The sequence below is a fragment of the Rhinoderma darwinii genome, chromosome 4, assembly GCF_050947455.1.
Source record: "Rhinoderma darwinii isolate aRhiDar2 chromosome 4, aRhiDar2.hap1, whole genome shotgun sequence".
NCBI classification, from domain to species: Eukaryota; Metazoa; Chordata; class Amphibia; order Anura; family Rhinodermatidae; genus Rhinoderma; species Rhinoderma darwinii.
The window spans coordinates 189,331,769-189,354,422 of record NC_134690.1 but is presented as its reverse complement, the minus strand read 5'-3'; the positions used below and the strand labels follow the sequence as shown (position 1 = coordinate 189,354,422).

General features: G+C 38.8%; 1 protein-coding gene across 7 annotated transcripts in view; it reads right to left on the bottom strand.

Annotated features, from left to right (window-relative positions):
* ADGRB3 (adhesion G protein-coupled receptor B3) overlaps positions 1–22,654 on the bottom strand; it is an 806,266-nt gene that overhangs the window by 504,374 nt on the left and 279,238 nt on the right. For 6 of the 7 annotated variants that reach the window (XM_075861993.1, XM_075861997.1, XM_075861996.1 and 3 more), the window contains one exon: positions 17,367–17,528. The exons of the other annotated variant lie outside the window; for it this stretch is intronic. In XM_075861993.1, coding sequence (XP_075718108.1) covers positions 17,367–17,528 — 162 coding nt within the window. The remainder of the gene's footprint in view (positions 1–17,366; positions 17,529–22,654) is intronic. 7 annotated transcript variants of the gene reach the window in all.

Sequence of the window (22,654 nt, the reverse complement as noted above, 5' to 3'; positions counted from 1 at the left end):
TTTGTAATTGTACCAGTTTTAGATGCTTATAATATATCGATTAACTTTTATTAACTTTATTTTTGGAGAGAATTGAAAATAAGCAGCTATTCCAGGATTGATTTTCACGTTATAAATTTACGCTGTTTACTATGCAGCATTTCCCTGCTAAATACAGACCTGAAAATCTTTGCGAGGGTTCTTGCTAACAGGTTAGGTCCACTTCTTCCAACTCTTATTGCTCCAGAACAGCTTGATTTTGTACAGGGAAGGGAAGGGAAAGATAATTCTTTGCGACTCTTACACCTAATGCAACTGGCCAAAGTGAGGAGGCAACCACTAGTAATTCTTAGCACTGACACAGAGAAGGCCTTCGACAGGGTGGACTGGACCTTCATGGAGAGGACTTTAGCACACTGTGGTATCCCAACGTTTTTATTCAGGCGATTCTCCAAATGTATACGAACCCATCAGCTAGATTAAGCTGATGTATGATTAATGGTATGCGGTCCCCATATTTCCACAATTTAAATGGTACCAGACAGGGTTGTCCATTATCACCGCTTTTGTTTGTCCTGGTAATGGAGATGTTGATCCAGAAAATCAGACAACACGCTTACAATAGGGGGTTCACTACACAATCCACTCAACACAAAACGGCCGTTTGCGGATGATTTACTCATTATTATGTCCAAACCGATAACAGAACTCCCGGTGGTCGCTGACATATTTCCCATGTTTAGCACTCTCTCTAACTTCAAAATTAATTTGGAGAAGTCCGAAGCCTTGGGGATCAACGTCTCTACCACCATGATTAGTCTGCTTGAATCCAGGTACCCCATCAAATGGCCCCCAAAATACATCAGATACTTGGCAATTAAACTTTGCAAACACTGGCCAGATCATCTCGCCTTAATGTAAAGGATCTGCCAGGCACAGCTTCTGTGTCAATGCCCATAGGTAATCAGTCTACACCTGCTTCTTTGTCTGTGAGACTGACTCTATCTTCCACCACTCAGGGTGGCAGGCTTAGGAGTGGGAGAGCCTATCACAGCCTGGCCAGACGGAGCTAGCTCCCGCCCTCTGTCTATTTATACCTGCCTTTCCTGTTCCTCCTTGCTTGTGATTCTTCTCGTTTGGTTTCCTGGCCCTGCTGCAGCTTCTTGAACTATTTGTCCCTGCTTCATACTGACCCTGGCTTACTGACTACTCTCCTGCTCTGCGTTTGGTACCTCATACACTCCTGGTTTGACTCGGCTTGTTCACTACTCTCCTGCTCTGCGTTTGGTACCTCGTACACTCCTGGTTTGACTCGGCTTGTTCACTACTCTACTGCTCTGCGTTTGGTACCTCGTACTATCCTGCTTTGACTCGGCTCGTTCACCACTCTTGTTGCTCACGGTAATGCCGTGGGCAACTGCCCCATTTCCCTTACCTTCTTTGTACCCTTGTCTGTTTGTCTGTCGTGCACTTATTGAGCGTAGGGACCATCGCCCAGTTGTACCCCGTCGCCTAGGGCGGATCGTTGCAATTAGGCAGGGACTGAGTGGCGGGTAGATTAGGGCTCACTTGTCTGTTTTCCTACCCCCATCATTACATAATCACAAGCCCATATACCTAGTCTACCCTGGTCCCTGACATTACTATGGACCCCCTTGAGACCCTGGCTCAGCAAATGCAGGGTCTCTCCCTACAGGTCCAGGCCCTGGCTCAGAGGGTAAACCAGCCTGATGCTACCATGGTAGTGCCCCTCACCTCTTGAACCCCACCTCAAGTTGCCTGACCGGTTCTCAGGGGACCGGAAGACTTTTCTCTCCTTTCAAGAGAGTTGTAGGCTCTATTTTCGCTTAAAGCCCCACTCCTCAGGTTCTGAGAGCCAGCGGGTGGGTATAATTATGTCCCGGCTCCAGGAAGGGCCCCAAGAATGGGCCTTCTCCTTGGCTCCTGACGCCCCTGAACTTTCCTCCGTTGATCTTTTCTTTTCTGCTCTCGGACTCATTTATGACGAGACTGACAAGACTGCCTTTGCCGAGAGTCAGCTGGTGACCTTACGTCAGGGTAAGAGACCTGTTGAGGAGTATTGTTCTGACTTTAGGAAGTGGTGCGTAGCTTCTCGGTGGAATGACCCTGCCTTAAGGTGCCAGTTTAGGTTGGGTCTGTCGAACGCCCTGAAAGACCTGCTAGTTAGCTATCCCTCTTCCGACTCCCTAGACCAGGTTATGGCTTTAGGGTACCGACGTCTCAGGGAACGACAACTTGAACGTTTTTGTGTTTTCTCCTCTGACTCCCCCATGATGCCTCCCGAGGTTCCGTTGCTTCGTTCTTCCACGGGAGACTCGGAGGTACCTATGCAACTCGGGGCCTCCGTGTCCCCCCAACAACGTAGAGAGTTCCGCAGGAAGAATGGTTTCTGCTTCTATTGTGGGGATGACAAGCATCAAGTGAACAACTGTCCTAGGCATAGGAATAAGCAGCCGGAAAACTTCCGCTCCTAAGTGATCATCGGGGAGGTCACTTGGGCACACAGGTATTTCCCGTAAATATGAAACGTAATAAAATCTTGCTTCCCTTTCAGGTCTCTTTTGGTAGTAGGTCTGCTACCGGCAGTGCTTTCGTGGATTCAGGGTCTTCTGCTAATATCATGTCTGTGGAATTTGCTATGTCTCTAGCTATGCCTTTGATTGATTTGCCTAAACCTGTCCCGGTAGTGGGTATCGACTCCACTCCTCTTGCTAATGGTTATTTTACACAGCATACCCCTGTTTTTGAACTCCTTATTGGCTCCATGCATTTGGAGCAGTGCTCTGTACTGTTGATGCAGGGATTATCGTCCGATTTGGTTTTAGGCCTTCCCTGGTTGCAATTGCATAATCCCAAGTTTGACTGGAATACTGGGGATCTTACCAAATGGGGTAATGAATGCTTGACGTCATGTTTTTCTGTTAATTCTATTTCTCCCCCTGAGGAGGTGAACACGCTACCTGAGTTTGTTCAGGACTTCGCTGATGTGTTCTCTAAGGAGGCCTCCAAAGTGTTACCTCCTCATAGAGAATACGATTGCGCTATCGATTTGGTACCAGGAGCTAAGCTCCCTAAGGGTAAGATATTTAATCTCTCTTGTCCCGAGCGTGAAGCCATGAGAGAGTATATCCAGGAATGCCTGGCCAAGGGATACATTCGCCCCTCTACTTCTCCGGTAGGTGCTGGCTTCTTCTTCGTAGGGAAGAAGGATGGTGGTCTTAGGCCATGCATTGACTACCGTAACTTGAATAAGGTCACTGTAAGGAACCAGTACCCCCTTCCTTTGATTCCTGATCTCTTTAATCAGGTTCAGGGGGCCCAATGGTTCTCTAAGTTTGATCTACGGGGGGCGTATAACCTTATCCGCATCAAAGAGGGGGATGAGTGGAAGACTGCGTTTAACACGCCCGAAGGTCATTTTGAATACCTCGTCATGCCCTTTGGGTTGTGTAATGCTCCCGCGGTCTTCCAGAATTTCATAAATGAGATTTTAAGAGATTACCTGGGGGTATTTCTTGTAGTGTACCTTGATGACATACTTGTGTTTTCTAAGGACTGGTCCTCCCAAATTGAGCATGTCAGGAAGGTGCTCCAGGTCCTTCGGGAAAACAAACTGTTTGCTAAGACGGAAAAATGTGTGTTTGGGGTGCAGGAGATACCATTTCTGGGTCAAATCCTCACTCCTCATGAATTCCGCATGGACCCCGCCAAGGTCCAGGCTGTGGCTGAATGGGTCCAACCTGCCTCCCTGAAGGCGTTACAGTGCTTCCTGGGGTTCGCTAATTATTACAGGAGATTTATCGCTAACTTTTTGGTCATCGCTAAGCCTCTTACGGATCTCACTTGCAAAGGTGCTGATCTCCTCCACTGGCCTCCTGAGGCTGTCCAGGCTTTTGAGATCCTTAAAAAGTGCTTTATCTCGGCCCCGGTGCTGGTTCAGCCCAACCAAATGGAGCCATTTATCGTGGAGGTTGACGCGTCCGAGGTGGGAGTGGGGGCTGTCTTGTCCCAGGGTACCAGGTCCCTCACCCATCTCCGTCCCTGTGCCTACTTCTCCAGGAAGTTTTCGCCCACTGAGAGTAACTATGATATTGGCAACCGCGAACTCTTAGCCATTAAATGGGCATTTGAGGAGTGGCGCCACTTCCTGGAGGGGGCTAGACACCAGGTAACGGTCCTTACCGACCACAAGAATCTGGTTTTCCTAGAATCTGCCCGGAGGTTAAACCCGAGACATGCTCGATGGGCGTTATTTTTTACCAGATTCAACTTTTTGGTTACCTATAGGGCTGGGTCTAAAAATATTAAGGCTGACGCACTGTCGCGTAGCTTCATGGCCAGCCCTCCTTTGGAGGAATATCCTGCTTGTATTTTGCCTCCAGGTATAATCATTTCCTCTATTGATTCTGATTTAGTCTCTGAAATTGCGGCTGATCAAGGTTCAGCTCCCGGGAACCTTCCTGAGAACAAGCTGTTTGTTCCCCTCAATTCCGACTAAGGGTACTTAGGGAAAATCATGACTCCGCACTATCTGGTCATCCAGGCATCCTGGGTACCAAGCACCTCATTGCCAGAAACTATTGGTGGCCAGGGTTGCCATATAGACGTTAAGGCCTACGTCTCCGCTTGTGAAGTTTGTGCTAGGTCCAAGACTCCCAGGTCCCGACCAGCGGGCTTACTACGGTCTTTGCCCATTCCCCAGAGACCCTGGACCCATATCTCCATGTATTTTATCACCGATTTGCCTCCATCTCAAGGCAAGTCGGTGGTGTGGGTTGTAGTAGACTGCTTCAGTAAGATGTGCCACTTTGTGCCCCTCAAGAAACTACCCAATGCTAAGACGTTAGCTACCTTTTTTGTCAAACACATCCTGCGTCTCCATGGGGTCCCTGTCAATATTGTTTCTGACAGAGGGGTACAATTTGTTTCATTGTTTTGGAGAGCCTTCTGTAAAAAGTTGGAGATTGATCTGTCCTTCTCCTCTGCCTTCCATCCTGAAACTAATGGCCAAACTGAGAGGACTAATCAGTCTCTAGAACAATATTTAAGGTGTTTTATCTCTGACTGTCAATATGATTGGGTCTCCTTCATTCCCCTCGCCGAATTTTCCCTTAATAACCGGGTCAGTAACTCGTCAGGGGTCTCCCCCTTTTTCTGTAATGTTGGGTTTAATCCACGGTTCTCCTCCGTTTCACCTGGTAGTTCCAACAATCCCGAGGTAGAGGTCGTTCATCGGGAACTGTGCACAGTCTGGGCCCAGGTTCAGAAGAACCTAGAGGCGTCCCAGAGCAGACAAAAAACTCAGGCAGATAGAAGACGTTCTGCTAGCCCCTTGTTTATGGTCGGGATCTGGTATGGTTATCGTCTAAGAACTTGTGCCTTAAAGTCCCGTCCAAGAAGTTTGCTCCCCGGTTTATAGGGCCGTACAAGGTCATTGAAGTACTCAATCCTGTCTCCTTCCGACTGGAGTTGCCCCCATCTTTTCGAGTACACGACGTGTTTCATGCCTCCCTCCTTAAACGCTGCTCCCCGTCCTTGGCTCCCTCGAGGAAACCTCCTGTCCCCGTTCTCACCCCTGAGGGGGTAGAATTCGAGGTGGCCAAGATTGTGGACAGCAAGATGGTCCAAGGCTCCCTCCAGTACCTGGTCCATTGGAGAGGTTATGGGCCTGAGGAGGGGACTTGGGTACCCGCCCGGGATGTTCACGCTGGGGTATTGGTCAGGAGGTTCCACCTTCGTTTGCCCAATAAACCAGGTCCACCTAGAAAGGGTCCGGTGGCCCCTCATAAAAGGGGGGGTACTGTAAAGGATCTGCCAGGCACAGCTTCTGTGTATACGCCCATAGGTAATCAGTCTGCACCTCCTTCTATGTCTGTGAGACTGACTCCATCTTCCACCACTCATGGTGGTAGGCTTAGGAGTGGGAGAGCCTATCACAGCCTGGCCAGACGGAGCTAGCTCCCGCCCTCTGTCTATTTATACCTGCCTTTCCTGTTCCTCCTTGCTTGTGATTCTTCTCGTTTGGTTTCCTGGCCCTGCTGAAGCTTCTTGAACTATTTGTCCCTGCTTCATACTGACCCTGGCTTACTGACTCCTCTCCTGCTCTGCGTTTGGTACCTCGTACACTCCTGGTTTGACTCGGCTTGTTCACTACTCTCCTGCTCTGCGTTTGGTACCTCGTACACTCCTGGTTTGACTCGACTTGTTCACTACTCTCCTGCTCTTCGTTTGGTACCTCGTACACTCCTGGTTTGACTCGGCTCGTTCACCACTCTTGTTGCTCACAGTGTTGCCATGTGCAACTGCCCCATTTCTCTTAGCTTCTTTGTACCCTTGTCTGTTTGTCTGTCGTGCACTTATTGAGAGTAGGGACCGTCGCCCAGTTGTACCCCATCGCCTAGGGCGGGTCGTTGCAAGTAGGCAGGGACTGAGTGGCGGGTAGATTAGGGCTCACTTGTCTGTTTTCCTACCCCCATCATTACACTTAAACTATTATCCACTACTATTGGCCTCTAAAAATATCAAAACCTCCTGGATGGCTCCTTTTGTCTCCTGGATGGGTAGAAAGAATTTAATTAAAGGTCTGATACGCCCCAAATTTATATACCTGTTCCAAATGCTACCTATAGCTGTTCCACAGGTTTTCTTTTTGAAATTAAGATCCATGCTTTTTCACTATATATGGAATAATGCACATCCTAAAATCAGTGCGGCTACATTATCCCTAACTAAGACCTTAGGGGGTATTGGGGCCCCCGACTTTCGAACCTATTACCATGCAGCTACTCTCTCACGAACAGTAGACTGGTTCCGTAAACCAGAAGTTAAATTATGGATCACAGTTGAGGAATCCCTAACTCTTGTCCCTCTTAGAGCTATGTTACTCGCATCCCCTAATAGTGTCTCTGAGCTTACGGTTAACAATGATCTCACGAAAAATGTAATCAAGATCTTTTCTCTAAATAGACATAAATTAATCCTGTCCCCATCTCCATTAACCTCGGTATCTGACTTGATTGACCTATATCTAGAAGGTCCAAGAGAGCAATATAGCAATCCCTCCACTAATCTTCACGACACTTTAGACTCACTTTTGATAGATGGGACATTTTTGACATTTCAAGAATGGACAGACAACTATAATCTCCCGAAACTACATATCCTACAATACATGTCCCTGAAAAAGGCGGTTTCCCCATAGCTTAAAGGTGGATCCCTGGATCGATCTTTGACTGCCTTTGAGTCTCTTTTGGGACAAAACAAATACCCAAAGAAAATGCTATCCCGGATATATCAAATATTACTGACTGGTGGAGTACCTTTGAAAAGATCCTGTGTTGCTTTGGGAGAAGGACCTTTCTCTGACTCTCCCTACACCTGAAATTAATACGCTATACAGAAACTCGCATGGTCCATCCCAATGTATTAGAATACAGGAAAACACTTACAAAATCGTATCCATATGGTACACCACACCGGACAAAACACACCTCTGGTATCCATTCATCCATCCCTGACACATGCTGGAGATGCCTAATCGGGGCTCCTATATTCAGATTTGGTGGCTATGCCCCGAGATAAGGAGTTTCTGGGAATCTGTTTTAGACCTCATCAGTAACACAATAGTCCAATAGTCCGATATGTAACACAATAGACCAAATTTCACCAACCACTATATTTTTTAATATTTCTATCCCGAATCTTTGTAAACGGTCAAATAAACTGATCCAACATCTTCTATCCGGAGCAAAACTTTTAATCCCCCCAAACTGGAGATCGACTCATTCGCCTACATTAACGCAATGGGTGATTAAAGTAGAGAAAATGTATCATATAGAAGAGACAGCTGCCCTCTCTAACTGCCTCCATGCTTGCTTCTCAGCATTGTGGGAACCATGGATTTCTTTCCGTGCCTCAGAACAATTCATGAAACTTGCTTCAGATTCCCAGTGATTTCCTTGTCTTCGGAAGTTCCACGACTGTTATATATTAATATTATATCTTCCCTGTACTAGAAACTAGCCGCTGTAATTATATTTGAACACCCCTTTCTCGCTCCTCCCCTTCCTCCTTCCCTTTCTATTATTATCACCCCTATCATTCCCCTTTTGCTCTTTATGTTTGACTTACTTCAAGACATTTAAACAGCTTGTGTTGCATACAGCCGATGCTAACCCTCTTCATTCGTCTTCACTTCCTATGCTATATATACGTGAAGACAGATAAGATATTAATAGGCTGCATTATATATAATTTCCTTGTTTGCTTGCTGTTCGAACTATGGTGTAAAAAATTTTTTGGGGATACTTTGAAATGTCTGTAAACCAAGTTTCTTGTCGATTTGAAAATGAATAAATAAACAATTGAAAAGAAAAGAAGAGATAGGGTTTGTAACAATCCACGATTAGTCAATGATAAATTAAGTTTCATTAGTCTAGACAAGGTATCATGTCTTTTGATAAAATAGCTATTTCTATGACAAGAAAGCTCTAATCTTTCCATACATATTGCACAATTTGTATTCATAACAACAAATTGACAGGCCTTAGCACAAAATGTGTAATTCTTCCGCTGCCAGGAGAGCTTGTATTGCTTTTCTTTGGAATGGATTACCAGAACTTTTGGCAGTTTAAGGATTTTCATTAGGTAGAATAAGAAATCAGATTTTTCAAACTATCAATTATCATAAAAAATAATAATAGGCAATTAAAGCTAGTTAGCTTAGGGAATATGTGTAGACAGATTGGATAGATAATAACTGTGTTAATAATGTGATTAAACATATGGCATGTAAATGTGTCAAAATAACATATAATATCAAGAATTATGAATTAAACATGTCATATTTGTATTATTATGTGATACTTGTTATATCCATCATTATAACCATTTCAATTTTGCCAAACTATTTGATGTTTTCAATAATACCCATCCCTTATTGGATGCATCGGTTTTTGTATACAAAAAGAGTTATGGCTATACAGTGGGATTTCCTTACATTATTTTAACATTCTTCTTATACATTTTAGATTTAATTTGTTAATCTGTTAGACCCCACATTTGGGGCAGGCAATTGAGATACATGTTTTCGTTGGCCTATAAAAATGCATACTCAATTGTATGCAAAAAAGATATGTAGCGGTATGGCAATATAGTAGCAAACCCCTGCCATTGAATTTGACTATAAATAGTATAGTGTTGTGGGTATTTCTTTTTGCAGTACTGAATAATGTGGTAAACTACGCTTTTCAATACCATTGAGATACAGTATCCAGATGCTAACCTGTCAAACTTATGTCAAAAGGACATTTGACCCATAGAAACCTAATGTTATGTCAAAGGATATGATTAATTTTTTTTTTTTTGCTATCCAAATGTGTGACATAATGTTAATGATGCCTTTAACCTCCTAACTGATCATCCTGAGTTGTGCTCAGGCAACGGCAGAAGCACAATACTGTTTTTTCTAATTCATACATCAGCTTAGAAGGTCAGAAAAGGAAAGAAAGTGGCTGAAGAACGAGCCATTAGACAGCCAGTCTGACTCAGTGGTGTACTCACCATAGAGGCAGAACACGCCATTGCTATGGGGTCCGTGCTGAGAAGAGGGACGGTTCTAAACTCCTCCTTCCCGACATACAGCAATAGCATTTTCCTGCATCCACCACTAGGGGAGCTCAGGGCATAGAGATATTTACAGCTTCCGTTGAGTTCAATGGTAGCTGTATAAATTCATATGCAGTGAGCTAGAGGTGGCTGCAGGTAGTCCGTTTTATCACAGACCTTGTAAATGGAAGTAGGGAATTTAGAGTCTTTATGAGGGAGATTTATCAAAGTATTTATGCTAGTTGTTTGTTGTAAAAAAAATATAGTGTTCAGACTGAGCAGTGATCATAAATTGGCCAACCCCTTCAAAAAAAATTTAGTAAATTTGTCCAAACTCTCAGTTGGGATGAGGCCCTATTATATCTGTTTACGACCCTGGTCTGATGGATTTTCTAGTAAACATCATTCTGCAGCTTGCTATGCAGTATATATACACGTCAGCTGCAGAAGCCAAACAAATCAACATTTTTAATTAAACATTTAGAAAGTATTATTTTTTTTTGCACAAAATGCATAAAATTCAATTAAAAAAAATGGATGCAAAGGTGTCCATAGCCGTTAATATTCTCTTCTCTAAATTTCATGTTTAATATTTTGGATACGGTATAGCAATGCTATTTTTCAGAATTATATATTACATTGACAGAAACTTGTCACATTCTACCTTTAGAATTGCAGTTAGCACGGACTTCTGAAACTAACCTAAAGCCGGGTAACATGATGCTCAATGAAAAAACATATTTCTGAGTTATACACATTATTTTTCACATTAATACATGCAGGCCATGCTACATAATACCATATAATAAATAAATAAAATCTGGAGTATTGGAATGAGTAGTAACTATGTATAAATATACTGTAGAATGTGTGTCTTAGCATGGGAGGTTCCTTTTTCCCACTTTTCTCATGGTTGTTATGTTGCATATGCAGATATGTCCACAATGTTCATGCATACTTACAGTAATTCTAAGTTGCAGGTATAGTAAAGCTGAATGTGTAAAAGGGTCTAAAAATATAAAAGGTGCTATTTAAAAATCCCTTGCCTTTACCCTTTTCAAGTTTTTGTACTTATATGCAAATAAGCTGCAATATAAATGAACTTGTCATATTGTCATCATCGAAGGATTTCTAGAAAAACAAGTCTCTGATGTAAATGCATGAAATCTTCATTCTTATTTATTGTATCTTACATTGACATAGACATTGGTTATGACATCTCATTGAGAAAATGAAATGAAATATAAGTAGTAGGGACTATATGAAACTTTACACAACACACAACCCATCACTCTGCATTGTAAAGATCGGTGCTCATTTGCTCCATACACAGGAGCTAGTATGGAGATGAGTGATCGTTACTCTGATCGCTCGTCCCCATACATTTCTTTCTTGTCAGCAGCACGTCTCCTTCTTTACACAGGGAGATGTGCCGCCAACAATGTTACTAATTTCGGCATTTAAAACTATGCAATCAGCGGATGAACGAGCGTTTGCTCGTTCATCGGCTGATCATTGCCATGTTTACAGGGCAATGATCTGGAACAAGCTTTCTGTGAATGCTAGTTTGCCCGATAATTGGCCCTTTGTAAAAAGGCCCTTAGTCCATTCAGTTATCCTATAGCTGCATTGCTACAGACTAGTCTGTGGGCTATACCTTTTTTTTTTTTAAACAGAGGCAACTGCACTGATATAAGGAAGGTGTGTGAACAGAATTTTAAATACATGTATATTAGAAATCTGTATTATTTCCTATTCTCTAAATAAATAAATAAATAATAAAAATAAAAGGGGGACAACCTCTTTCAGCAGATCAATAATGTTGTCCCCCCCTCAGACGTCTCTTCTCAAGACTACATAGATTTAACTCTTTAAAATTTTCCTGATAACTAAAGAGTTTTCTTGCCCCATACCAGTTAAGTTGCACCTTTTGTATGTTTTTCCAACTCCTGGGAATCCATTCTATGAACTGGTGCCCACAATTGACCTGCATATTTCAGATGAGGCAGCACGAATGCTTTGTAAAGTGGTAATATTATGTCCCTGTCCCGCAAGTCCATGCCTCATTTGATACTCAACAGTATCTTACTCTAGATGCAGCTGATTTTATTTAGTCTATGATCTACTAGTAAACCCAGATCTTTCTCTACAAGTGACTCTCCAAGTTTTATCCCCCTCAGGACATATGGTGCATGCAAATTTTTACTACCCAGATGATTAACTTTACATTTTACCCACATTGAATCTCATTTGCCAGATGGATGCACAAACATTCACTGTGTCCTAGTCGGTTTCTAATTTCTGAACATCTTCCATAGACTAAACTATACTACATATCTTGGTGTCATCTGCAAAATAGGAACCATGCTATTAATCCCATCTACTATATAATTAATAAACAATTTAAAGAATAGCAGTCTCAGCACTGAATCAAAGAGTACTCCACTTATAACCGGGGACCATTCAGAGTAGGAATCATTGAACACAACTCTGGATACGGTCCTTGAGCCAGTTTTCAATCCAGAAACAAAATATATTTTCTAAAGCAATAAACCTTATTTAACCATTTGGAGTCTAATAGGCACAGTGTCAAAAGGCTTTTGCAAACTCCAAAAACACAGTTGCCCATCTTTTCAGGCTTTTACTTACCTCCTCATAAAAAAATAAAGCAGGTTGGTATGCCAAAGTCATTTATAATACTATTTTTTGTCGCATACTTTTGTATGTAATCCCTTAATAGCCCCTCAAATATTTTAACCAACAATGGATGTTAATTGGTCTATAATTAGCCGGGAAAGACCCTAAAAGACTTAGGGCTTTTTTTTTGTAAAAAATTGGCACCATCTTTGCTTTGCACTATGCCAGTCATTAGAGAAACTTGAAATATTGACGGATACAGAAATAACTAAACAGAGTTTCTTAAGAACTCTTGCATGTAACCCATCTGGTCAGGGAGCCTTGTTCATATTTATCTTATTAAATTCGGCTAAGACCAGATCTACATTCAGCCAGTTAAGTACATTACTGCCTAATCATTTTGTGCATATTGTAAAACTGTTACACTAGAAAAATTTACATACCAGAGTGAATATCTTTTGTGCCACAAGTAAATGATTAATAATACAAAGTATGAACATTGCACTTAAGTGTGGGGGTCCCTAAATAAACAGTATCTAGTACTATATGTGTATAGTTAAATTATTATTATATTGTATAGTTTGTATAATTTAACAGTGTGATTCCATATACCATTACTGTTGTTTTTATCAAATGGTACATAGCCGCAATCAGCAACGTATGAAGGTCATGGCTATGACAAACAATGTTACTTAAAATCCTCTAATTAAGCTATACATCAGTTTTTTAGGTTGCTTATTTCATACATTTTCTTTGCCTCTGAAAATGGCATCAATATGTATTGCATTAGCAGACAAAAGCAGGAGCTTGCTGAATTAAAGTTAAATTGACATATTTTTGTCTATTAATCTTTAAATGCTTAAATTAACCTTGACAGCCTCCGAAGACAAAAGCAAAGGCTGCAGGAAACCAAAAGATATCCATGTACATTTTTAATCTGTAGAGTGTAACATTGCAAAAAAAAAACTACATTATTAACCCCAGTCATCCTGGAAATGGCAACATACAGAATGTGATATTTTATTTTGGATGGCTACATTAAATGAACACTATCTGTCTATGACAATTTTTTAACATTGTATCATAATGAATACTGACCATAAGGAATTACTTTGCTGTATATGATATAAAAATTGTCATAATGTGGTAAAAGTCAAACTGTTGCAGTTCTTTCCTGACATTCTCATATCACCATTCACTGTACCGCACAGATCTCATTGCTTTGTTATACTTTTATTATGTACATAATTAATTCCCTGTGATCCAGCAAACTTGCATTCTGCCCTGGTGTTCTGAATTATTTATTTACCATTTTATATATATTTCTGGTTAGATGTGATGAATTTTAATGAACTTAAAAAAGAGGATTCTTTTTTTTGTTTTAAAGCATTACATAGAAGCTTGAAACAGGGCAATCCTAGACATTTATAACAGCACTCTATCCTATTTCTAGACTTTTATGATTACATTATAAACATACTTGGGTGTCAGTAAACAGCTATTTTATAGCTTTCCATTGCAGCATTGTAAAAATTAAACATATGACATATCTACATTAGTGCCATGTGTTCTTTGACTTTTGGAATTTAGAAAATTTTGTAATGAGATTATCACAATTTTACATGTACAAGACATGTTGCACTGCCTCTCAGGGGCATTAAGAGATAGCATAGGACCCTGTGCAAGAAAAATATCTGCCCATTGATATGTAACATCTAGTTTATTGAGAATGAGGTGTTCAACATCCTAATTCTGCTATAATTCTACTATATTATAATAAATAGGGTGGACAGCTGGTGGCCACATCCCTTTCGCTTAGCTCTACTCCATTTTTCCAAAGAGGGCGAGATCGGTGCAAACATTGCAAAATTCACAATTTTTGCGACTGTTTGCAATTTTATTATGACAGAAAACTGGTGCAGAAAAGATAATAAATTCCCCCCTATATCTTTTTACATCAATTTTTTATTAAATGTTTAGGATCCTATAAAATAAAAAATCCTGAATTAATTGATTTAATCTAATGCTAACTGATATATTTTTAAATGGACACTAACTTTTCAAACAATTTATGCTGATCTAATACTATACCGGATATAGAACAGGTGTCTCCCTTGCTGTAATCTGTTGTCCACCACCTGTTGTAAAGCATTGGCTGTCCCTGGTTACAGAGCAGAAGTGATGGCTGCAGAAGGTGGGGGTGTGTCTTTTCACTGCCTGCCAATAGAAGTCTATGGAGAGGGAAGAGCAGGAAGGGGAACAGAGATAGATAATGACTCAGCAAAACACGCTGCATATAAGTCTATGGAGGGGTTAGCATTGGGAGAAAGTAGGATCAGAGAGAAATATACAGAGACACTGCTCATAAGATGTAAATCTCCCCCCAGTGCTGGATTCTCAGCTACACAACTCATTACTGCTGTACAATTTCCTCCATTATGTTGCTGCCTCTATATATGTGATAGATAGAGATAGGAGCACAGGATTCTCCTCTCTTATGTGTGCAGTTTATAGAAGACATAATACTAGTTTTGGGACAACTGAGAATTAGAGAGAGCCTGCAGAGGGGAAAACTGCTAAACAATGCCACATACACGTCATATAATAGTAAGAAATAGTGTTATTCCTCATGTATGCACATATGAAAGATTATTATGAAAAGTTAGGTCCATTTTATGTTACTTTGTAGTCCATAAAATTAAAAATTCATTAGTCAGGATATCTTTTTCTTGCAGGATCCAAAATACTTCATATGGCTCTCCCCATACTGGAAATTTATATAAAAATTTTTTGACTGAAGTACTAATGTCATCAGTTTAAGTCTATTGACTGATGTATTTTTTAGCAAAATCTATTAAACACTTTAGATGGGTAGCACAAAATAAAAATAATACAAATTGCATATCCAGCAAAAAACTCTAAAGTGTACGTGCCCTTAGGCGGCTTAGCAAAATTCTTATACACAATATTCCTGTTTACAGTATGTCATCCACCAAACCCAATATAAGATTCACAAAAAATATCTGTCCAAAAATAAATCCATATCAAATCCAGATAAAGTATGGTGCATTAATATTACCTAAAATTAGGGAATTTATAAAGAGCAGTAAACAGAGGTCTGAGAACTCTTAATACCATATTCAAACAAAATCTGAAATCCGAAACTTATTCTACTGAAAGAAATAACAATGCCCCCTATAGAATACAAATTTGTTTATTCAGATGTAGGCACATTGCCTTACTGGACAGGTTTGACCAGTAACCAAGCATTCAGAAATCTTCAGACCCTTTCACTTTTTTCACATTTTGTTATGTTGCAGCCTTGTGCTTAAATAAAATTTTAAAAAATCACATTTTCCCCTATTATTCTGCACTCAATACCCCAATATGAGTGAAAACAGAATTTTAGACATTTTTGCAAATTTATTAAACATGAAAATCTAAAATTTTGCTTGGACATAAGTATTCAGACCCTTTTCTATGACACTTGAAATATAGTCCTGGGGCCTCCCATTTCTCTAGATCATCTTTGAAATGTTTCTACACCTTGATTAGAGTCCACCTGTGGTAAATTCATTTGATTGGACATGATTTGGAAAGACACCCCCCTGTCTATATAAGATCTTACAGCTGACAATGCATATCAGAGCAAAAACCAAGCCATGAGGAGGAAAGAACTGCCTGTAGAGCTCAGAGATAAATTAGCAGAGATTACTAAAATTCTGTTTACACATTGTCATTATGGGGTATTGAGTGCAGAATGATGGGGGAAAACTAGAGTTTTATTTTATTTTAGAATAAGACCTCAACATGATAAAATGTGAAAAAAATTAAAGGGTCTGAAGACTTTCCGAATGCATTGTATGTACAGACAGAATCAGAAATCTTGGTGAATTACTGTCTTTTAACAAGTTATCAAACTTAGATGATGAGCACAAAACTGTGCCCTGCAGCATATGTTTTAGGCTTAGGCATAAGCAATAGTATTGACATGGTGACACATAATATTTAACCCTCAAAATACTGTATTTGAAGCTTACATAAGAACAGTATACAGGTGCACTACAGTTTGGAAGTAGGTTTTTCAGGTCATGTTTTCAAGATCTTTAAAATACAGAAAATACAATCACACAGGCTGAGAATATCGGCCATCTAAATTTCACTGTTTAGAGTTCACTTTTTTACCTGTTTTATTTCTAATCTACCTAACCTTATTCTTTGACCAAACTTTTAAAAAAAACAAGCCTACTATGCCTAAGTTTAATTAAAAAAAAAAAGTCAAAAGCTTGTCCAACAGAAGATAAGGAGACATAAAAAGGTGGAGACTATAGAAGTAAAATAACATTGCATATGATACTTGATACTTTGATATTAAACTAACTTTACCTATACCATTCTGTAAATATTTACTATACTGTAAATATGTACTAAGATATATAAAATTAATCTGATTTACCCAGTCTCTACCCTCCTTCCAATGACAATAGGCCCCGAAAAATAGATTTTTCAGTCATGGATTGACTTTATTACATGGAAAACTAAAAGCTTAATTACCTCTTAATATCACAAAAAAATAGCTTGATATTATTTGAGGTTACATTATAGCACCATGAAATAAAAGAAAATGAATAAAGAAAACCTTAGTAAGGCTGGGTTCACACCTGTGTTCCCCGCTTTACGTTGTTCTGCTCCATCATAGGAGCAGAACAATGGAATAACTGGAAGCGCAAGTTCCGCTGAACGACGGACGGACACCAGGCGGCGGATCCCGTTGACTTTTATGGGCTCCTTCTGGGTGGCCGTGGTTTTACTGGGAACAATAGCGCAGCATGCAGCGTTATTGTTTCCGGTATTTTTTGGCTGAATGTGTGACAGAGGCCCCTAACGAAACCTACAAAGCAGATGTGAATGAGGCCTTAATGTTACCACTTTTATAAGCTCAATTACATTTACATGTTTCTTCTGTAAAAAAATAGATAATGTTATTCATAATATTATAGGTAGGTCACGATATAGATAACACATGATGAAGAAATAGCGAGGAGAAAAGAAAACCTGTATATTTTTTGTCATTATACATATGAACAACATCAAAATTTGTATCGATCTACTACTAACACTACCTGGACAGGGGGCAGTGTTATTGCAAACCCTTGTTTCTCTTAAGGGGCTGCTGCAGTGTGTCCCGTAAGGTGGTACACAAGTTCTGGTTCGCACCTGCGACCCTTGACCACAAGTAACTGAACATGAACTCCATTGGGACCACTCTTCAACACCAGATTCACCTGTGTGCAAGACAACAAATAAAAATGAATATAGCCTTAAGTATTATTATCTTACTACATTCATTTGTTCAATATGAATAAACTGCAAGATGGATAAATGTGTAAGTGACATGCATTCAAATTGTCTCACGACTGGAGGGTACTCAAATTCACATGTTGTATTTTTTTTTTTATCTACCACTGAAAGGATATCTCAAGGCATTGATATAAAATAATATCTATTCAATTTGCACTGGTTTCAAATGTGAAAGGAAAAAAATATACAATGGTTAAATCTAAGCATTCCTTTGGTTGTGACAATCCTTAAACTATTATGCTTCATATATCTACCAACCACAAAAAAAAAAAAAATCCACCAAAACATATTACAAAGATTTTTTTTACAATGTTTTATGGTTCAAATTTGATCCTTTACAAATGCTTTTTCAAAATATAATGATAGTATTTAATATCGTAGACTGATATATAACAGTGGTGTTGCTTGCCTTGTGCCCCGAATTTCCACATTAAATTGTATTGGCGTCTTCCCCTTCCACTAGTGCCCCATGGTAGTACAGGTATTTTCAAGTCTACCAAAAACTTTGGTTTGCAACATAAAACAATAGGAACATATGTGGGTTCATATCTATTTAATAATATAAAACAGAGGGGTTATTTTTGTATTGAACACATTCAGTTTAAGGGTTTATATACATGGCATTATGGATCCATGCAGCTGTCTTATATTTAGAGCGAATGATGAATGGAATCCCATTTGTTGTGATCTTACAGAGTGGGACAGCCATGTGCAACCTTGTGCAATGTTGTTGATGGGTTTCCACTAGTATCCAGTAATTTTTGGCCTATAATAGATCTTTTTAGTTATGTTGCTAGCAAAGTTAAAACAGGACATTTATTCTCAAAATATTGAATTCCTTAAATTCAACATAATATCTAAAAATTTAATGGTTCAGCTACATTTTCTATATAGAAAGATTTAAGAAAACAAAAAAACAAAAAACAAAAAGGAAATCTAAATTATAGCATTGATATTGAGCATTGTAGTTGGCATTAAACTCCTGAGATATGTACAATTCTCAAAATTTGGCAGGGTCTAACGCTCACATTAGCTGTTTAGGTATTTATAAAAAAAAATCTTATTGCGTCCCTTGATAACATTAAACATCCTACACAGCTCGTATATGGGTTTCTGTTACATTTAATAAAGACAATTTCAAAATTTAACTCCAAACAAAGAAATTATTTTGCTCATAGCGAACAACCACGTCATCTATTTACATTGAAAATTAAAGTTACAAAATCAAGGCAAACATCAGATGCCATGGACGGCATTACATATGTTCTCTACATTAGTCCCATATGTATAGCCCTTATATTTTATTATATTTCTTATAGAATATGAGTGCTGGTTATATGTGGTGCTAGGTTTTTGCTACATACTGAAAACCCATCCATGCAGGACTCCCAATATTATGCTTTCTTAATATCTGTTAATAGAAATGGAGGATGGTTCTTTCTGTTGCAACATGCATTTGTTAAAACGTAAAGTTAAAGTAATGTGATAAATGTAATTGCTTATAAGAACTTGTGTTTATTTCACTCCGGGTTTATCATATTTATGATAGATCTGTAGCTGCAATATATCCACTGTTAATTTGATATCAAACTATGCCACATTAGTATATAATTATATTAATTAGCACTTTAAGTAGATGAGCAAAGGTTGATCTTAATTTGAAATTTGAACTCTCAGGTTTTAATCTACTTTAAACATGCTTGTGAAATGTGGTTTTAAAATACAGTGTTGGCAAATCAAGAACTTAAAAGTTACAAAGAGCATAGTAAATGTTTAACGTTTGTCATTAAACCTGTAAATTAATTCAACCTTTTTGGATTCTCATGTCTCCTTTTGCCATAAAATAGGTGTGCCATTGATTTTGTGTGATGAAAGTGTGCACTCGAGAAAAATGTGACATTCAATATTCACTGGTCTTGAATTTAATGCATGTACGTGGCAAGAGGTGCATAATTTCTTGTCTTACAAGCTACTGTCGGGCCAGCTTTAAAGGATGCTTCTGCTTTGTTAGTCAATCAGTGGATTTGTAATTTATTCATATATTTTAAATATCTGTTGCCAAATAGCACTGGGTATTAACTGAATATATTTTGTATCAGCTGAATATATTTTCTTTAATAAAATAATAGATTGACTGGAGCATATATATATTAAAACATTATCCCATATGGAATTATGTGGACGTAGATGTACCACTATATATAAAATAATAAGATTTTTTTTTTTTTTAATAATGAAACAATTCCAGTAAAAAATATAGAAAAATTATAGCGAAACCAATCAATATACTGCATAATCCTTGATTTTAGGACTAAGTCATTAAGAACAATTACATAAAAATTATGTAAAGTCCCTCTTTCTTTCATAGTAGTAATACATTTGTTCTCTCTTAGATTATAATTATTACATCTTTAATGTCTTTTTTTTTTGCATAAATACATTTACTTAATACCATGTTGTGCTATGCAAAATATTTTTTATGTTATAATCCAACAGTTATCTGCAGCTTCACATTTTCAGGGGCAACTGACTATGTACCCTTCTGTACATACACCTTAATTTAGTTTATAGGTCACATGACTAGGTTTGAAGTACATTTAAGGCTTTAAAAAACTTATTTAATTTTAAGGAGGGGATTTAAATATTCAAGAAACCAATAAAAAAAGCTGTACATATCCATTCATATGTGCAATAGTTAAAAAAAAGTCTGTCATAATGCCCTGAGAAGATAATTATCATTCATGCATGCTTTCATGTGAATGAATGTAAAATGTCAAATGTGCGAATACAGTGAACGCAAAGGCCTGGATCTTTGGCAATCTAGATGTATTATAATTGGGATGTTTGATGCAAATTGATCAAATCCCTACCATATCAATATTTTGACCATTAGTTTTTGTCCAAATAAATTAACCAAGCTACCACTTAAAAAAAAAAAAACTTATCTAAAAATGTGCAGGAAAATTCAAATTCATATTAATATAATGTTGAACATTACTTGTTGAATTAGTTTAGATCAGTTACACAAAAAAATGAAAAAAACATACAGAAATGTCAGTGTGAAAGCACTCCAATATGGACACACTTGTCAATGTTCAGATAACCCACTTGATCATCTTCATCTAGAGTCACCTTGATTCACCCTCTTTATGTGCTCTATGAAACCACTTAATTTGACCATGACTAATGTCACTAAAATGTTTGTTTTATGCTTTGAAAAAAAATATTTATAAACTCTTAGGAATTATGTGTTATAAAATGTAGAGCTTTTTTTCATAGGGTTCTCTCATGAGCAAGTTATCCTATGGGCATGTACAGATGTGGTAGAAATTTCCCACTGTGGATTTTGCCGCAAATTTGTGCCAATTATGCAACAATTTTTTTTCAAATTTAGCATATGTGAAGGTTCATCCAGATTTCGCAGCAGATTTGCATTGCAAAGACTGAAACCTGCAGTAAAAAATCTGCTGCTTTTCCCCAACAGACTGAACATGCTGTGAAATTTAAATTTCGCACCATACGCTATTTTCCGCAGCCATTAATTTCCGCAATGTCTGGACTAAGTAAACTGAAAAGCTATAACAACCAAATAAATTAAAGTCAGCAGTGGCGTTTTGCTGCAAATCAGCCACGTCTGAACATGTACCAAGGGTGCGTACACACACAGTAATTAGGCTTGGTTCACATCTGCGTTAGGGCTCCGTTCCGACGTTCCATTGGAGCTTTCCGTTGGATGGTGATGGTTTAAGTTTGACTCCGTTGTGCAAGGGCTCCGTCGTTTTGATGGAATCAATACCGTAGTCGACTACGGTATTCATCCCGTCAAAATGACGGAACCCTTGCACAATGGAGAAGACAAACTGAAACCATTGGCACCAGATCCGTCACCATTGAAATAAATGATGATGGAAACGGAAAACTATGGTTTCAGTTTGTGTCAGTCAGGGCTCCGTTCCAATGGAAAGCTCTGATGGAACGTCGGAACGGAGAACTGACGCAGATGTTAACATAGCCTTAGTGGCTTTTTTAGGAGGCAGTTTGATGTTTTTTTGAGTCTACAGCAAATTATAAAGATGTTTACAAATACAATTTATCAAGTGTTCTACGTCAGCTTTTTGGCATAGAAAAGTCACAATGCATCAAAAGTTGCAATTTGCACAATAAAATGTCAACTTCTGATGGATTATCGCCATTCACGTGACTTTAGTAAAAAGTAGGTGGGCTAAGTGAAAGGGGTGGTGTTAAATGCAGCTCAACACATTTACTATAATTGCATATAAGAAACTGCTGTAATTATAGGGGAAATATACATCCGCACGTATAGCTGGCGTAGAGTTTCCTGTTTGGTACACGGACAGCAGAAGATGTGAAAACATGTATTAAGACGTGTGCACCTCTTAATAAATTAGCCACATCTTACTCCTGCAGATTTCAAGCTAAGATTACTAAATCCGCCCCACAGTGTTTTGTTTTGTGGCATTTTAGTTGTGTTTTGGGGGTCAGCATTAATCTTATGAAAATGAAGTTTGCTGCAGATATGGGGGTTTTTTCGGACATTTTTCTACATCAGGGGTCAGCAATCTACGGCACTCCAGCTGTTATGAAACTGCAACTCCCAGCATGCTTTGATCAAAAGCTTTATTATTCCATCCAAAGGATTACAGGGCATGCTGGGAATTGTTTCACAACAGCTGAAGTGGCAAAAGTTGCTCACCCCTGTTCTACCTAGACTTTTCAATAGAACTTCATACCATCTAAAAAAAATTGCACAAAATATACAGAAAAATGTTCAAAATGACACACATAAAAAAATCCTCTAAAAAAAGCCATCAAAGTGCAGCTGTTTTTTTGCATGCATTATTAAACGCAACAAAAAAATATCCTGTGTGAAAGAGGCCTAATATGAGGCAATTGTCATCTACTTCATAGTTTTTTTATGTCTTTCTTTAATGTGGGATAGTTTGTTGAACATGATGGGGAGTGTTAGGTAAGTAAAATGCTTTATAAATTGCTGTTACATGAAAGGGTGGAGGATGAAGGATGACCGGCA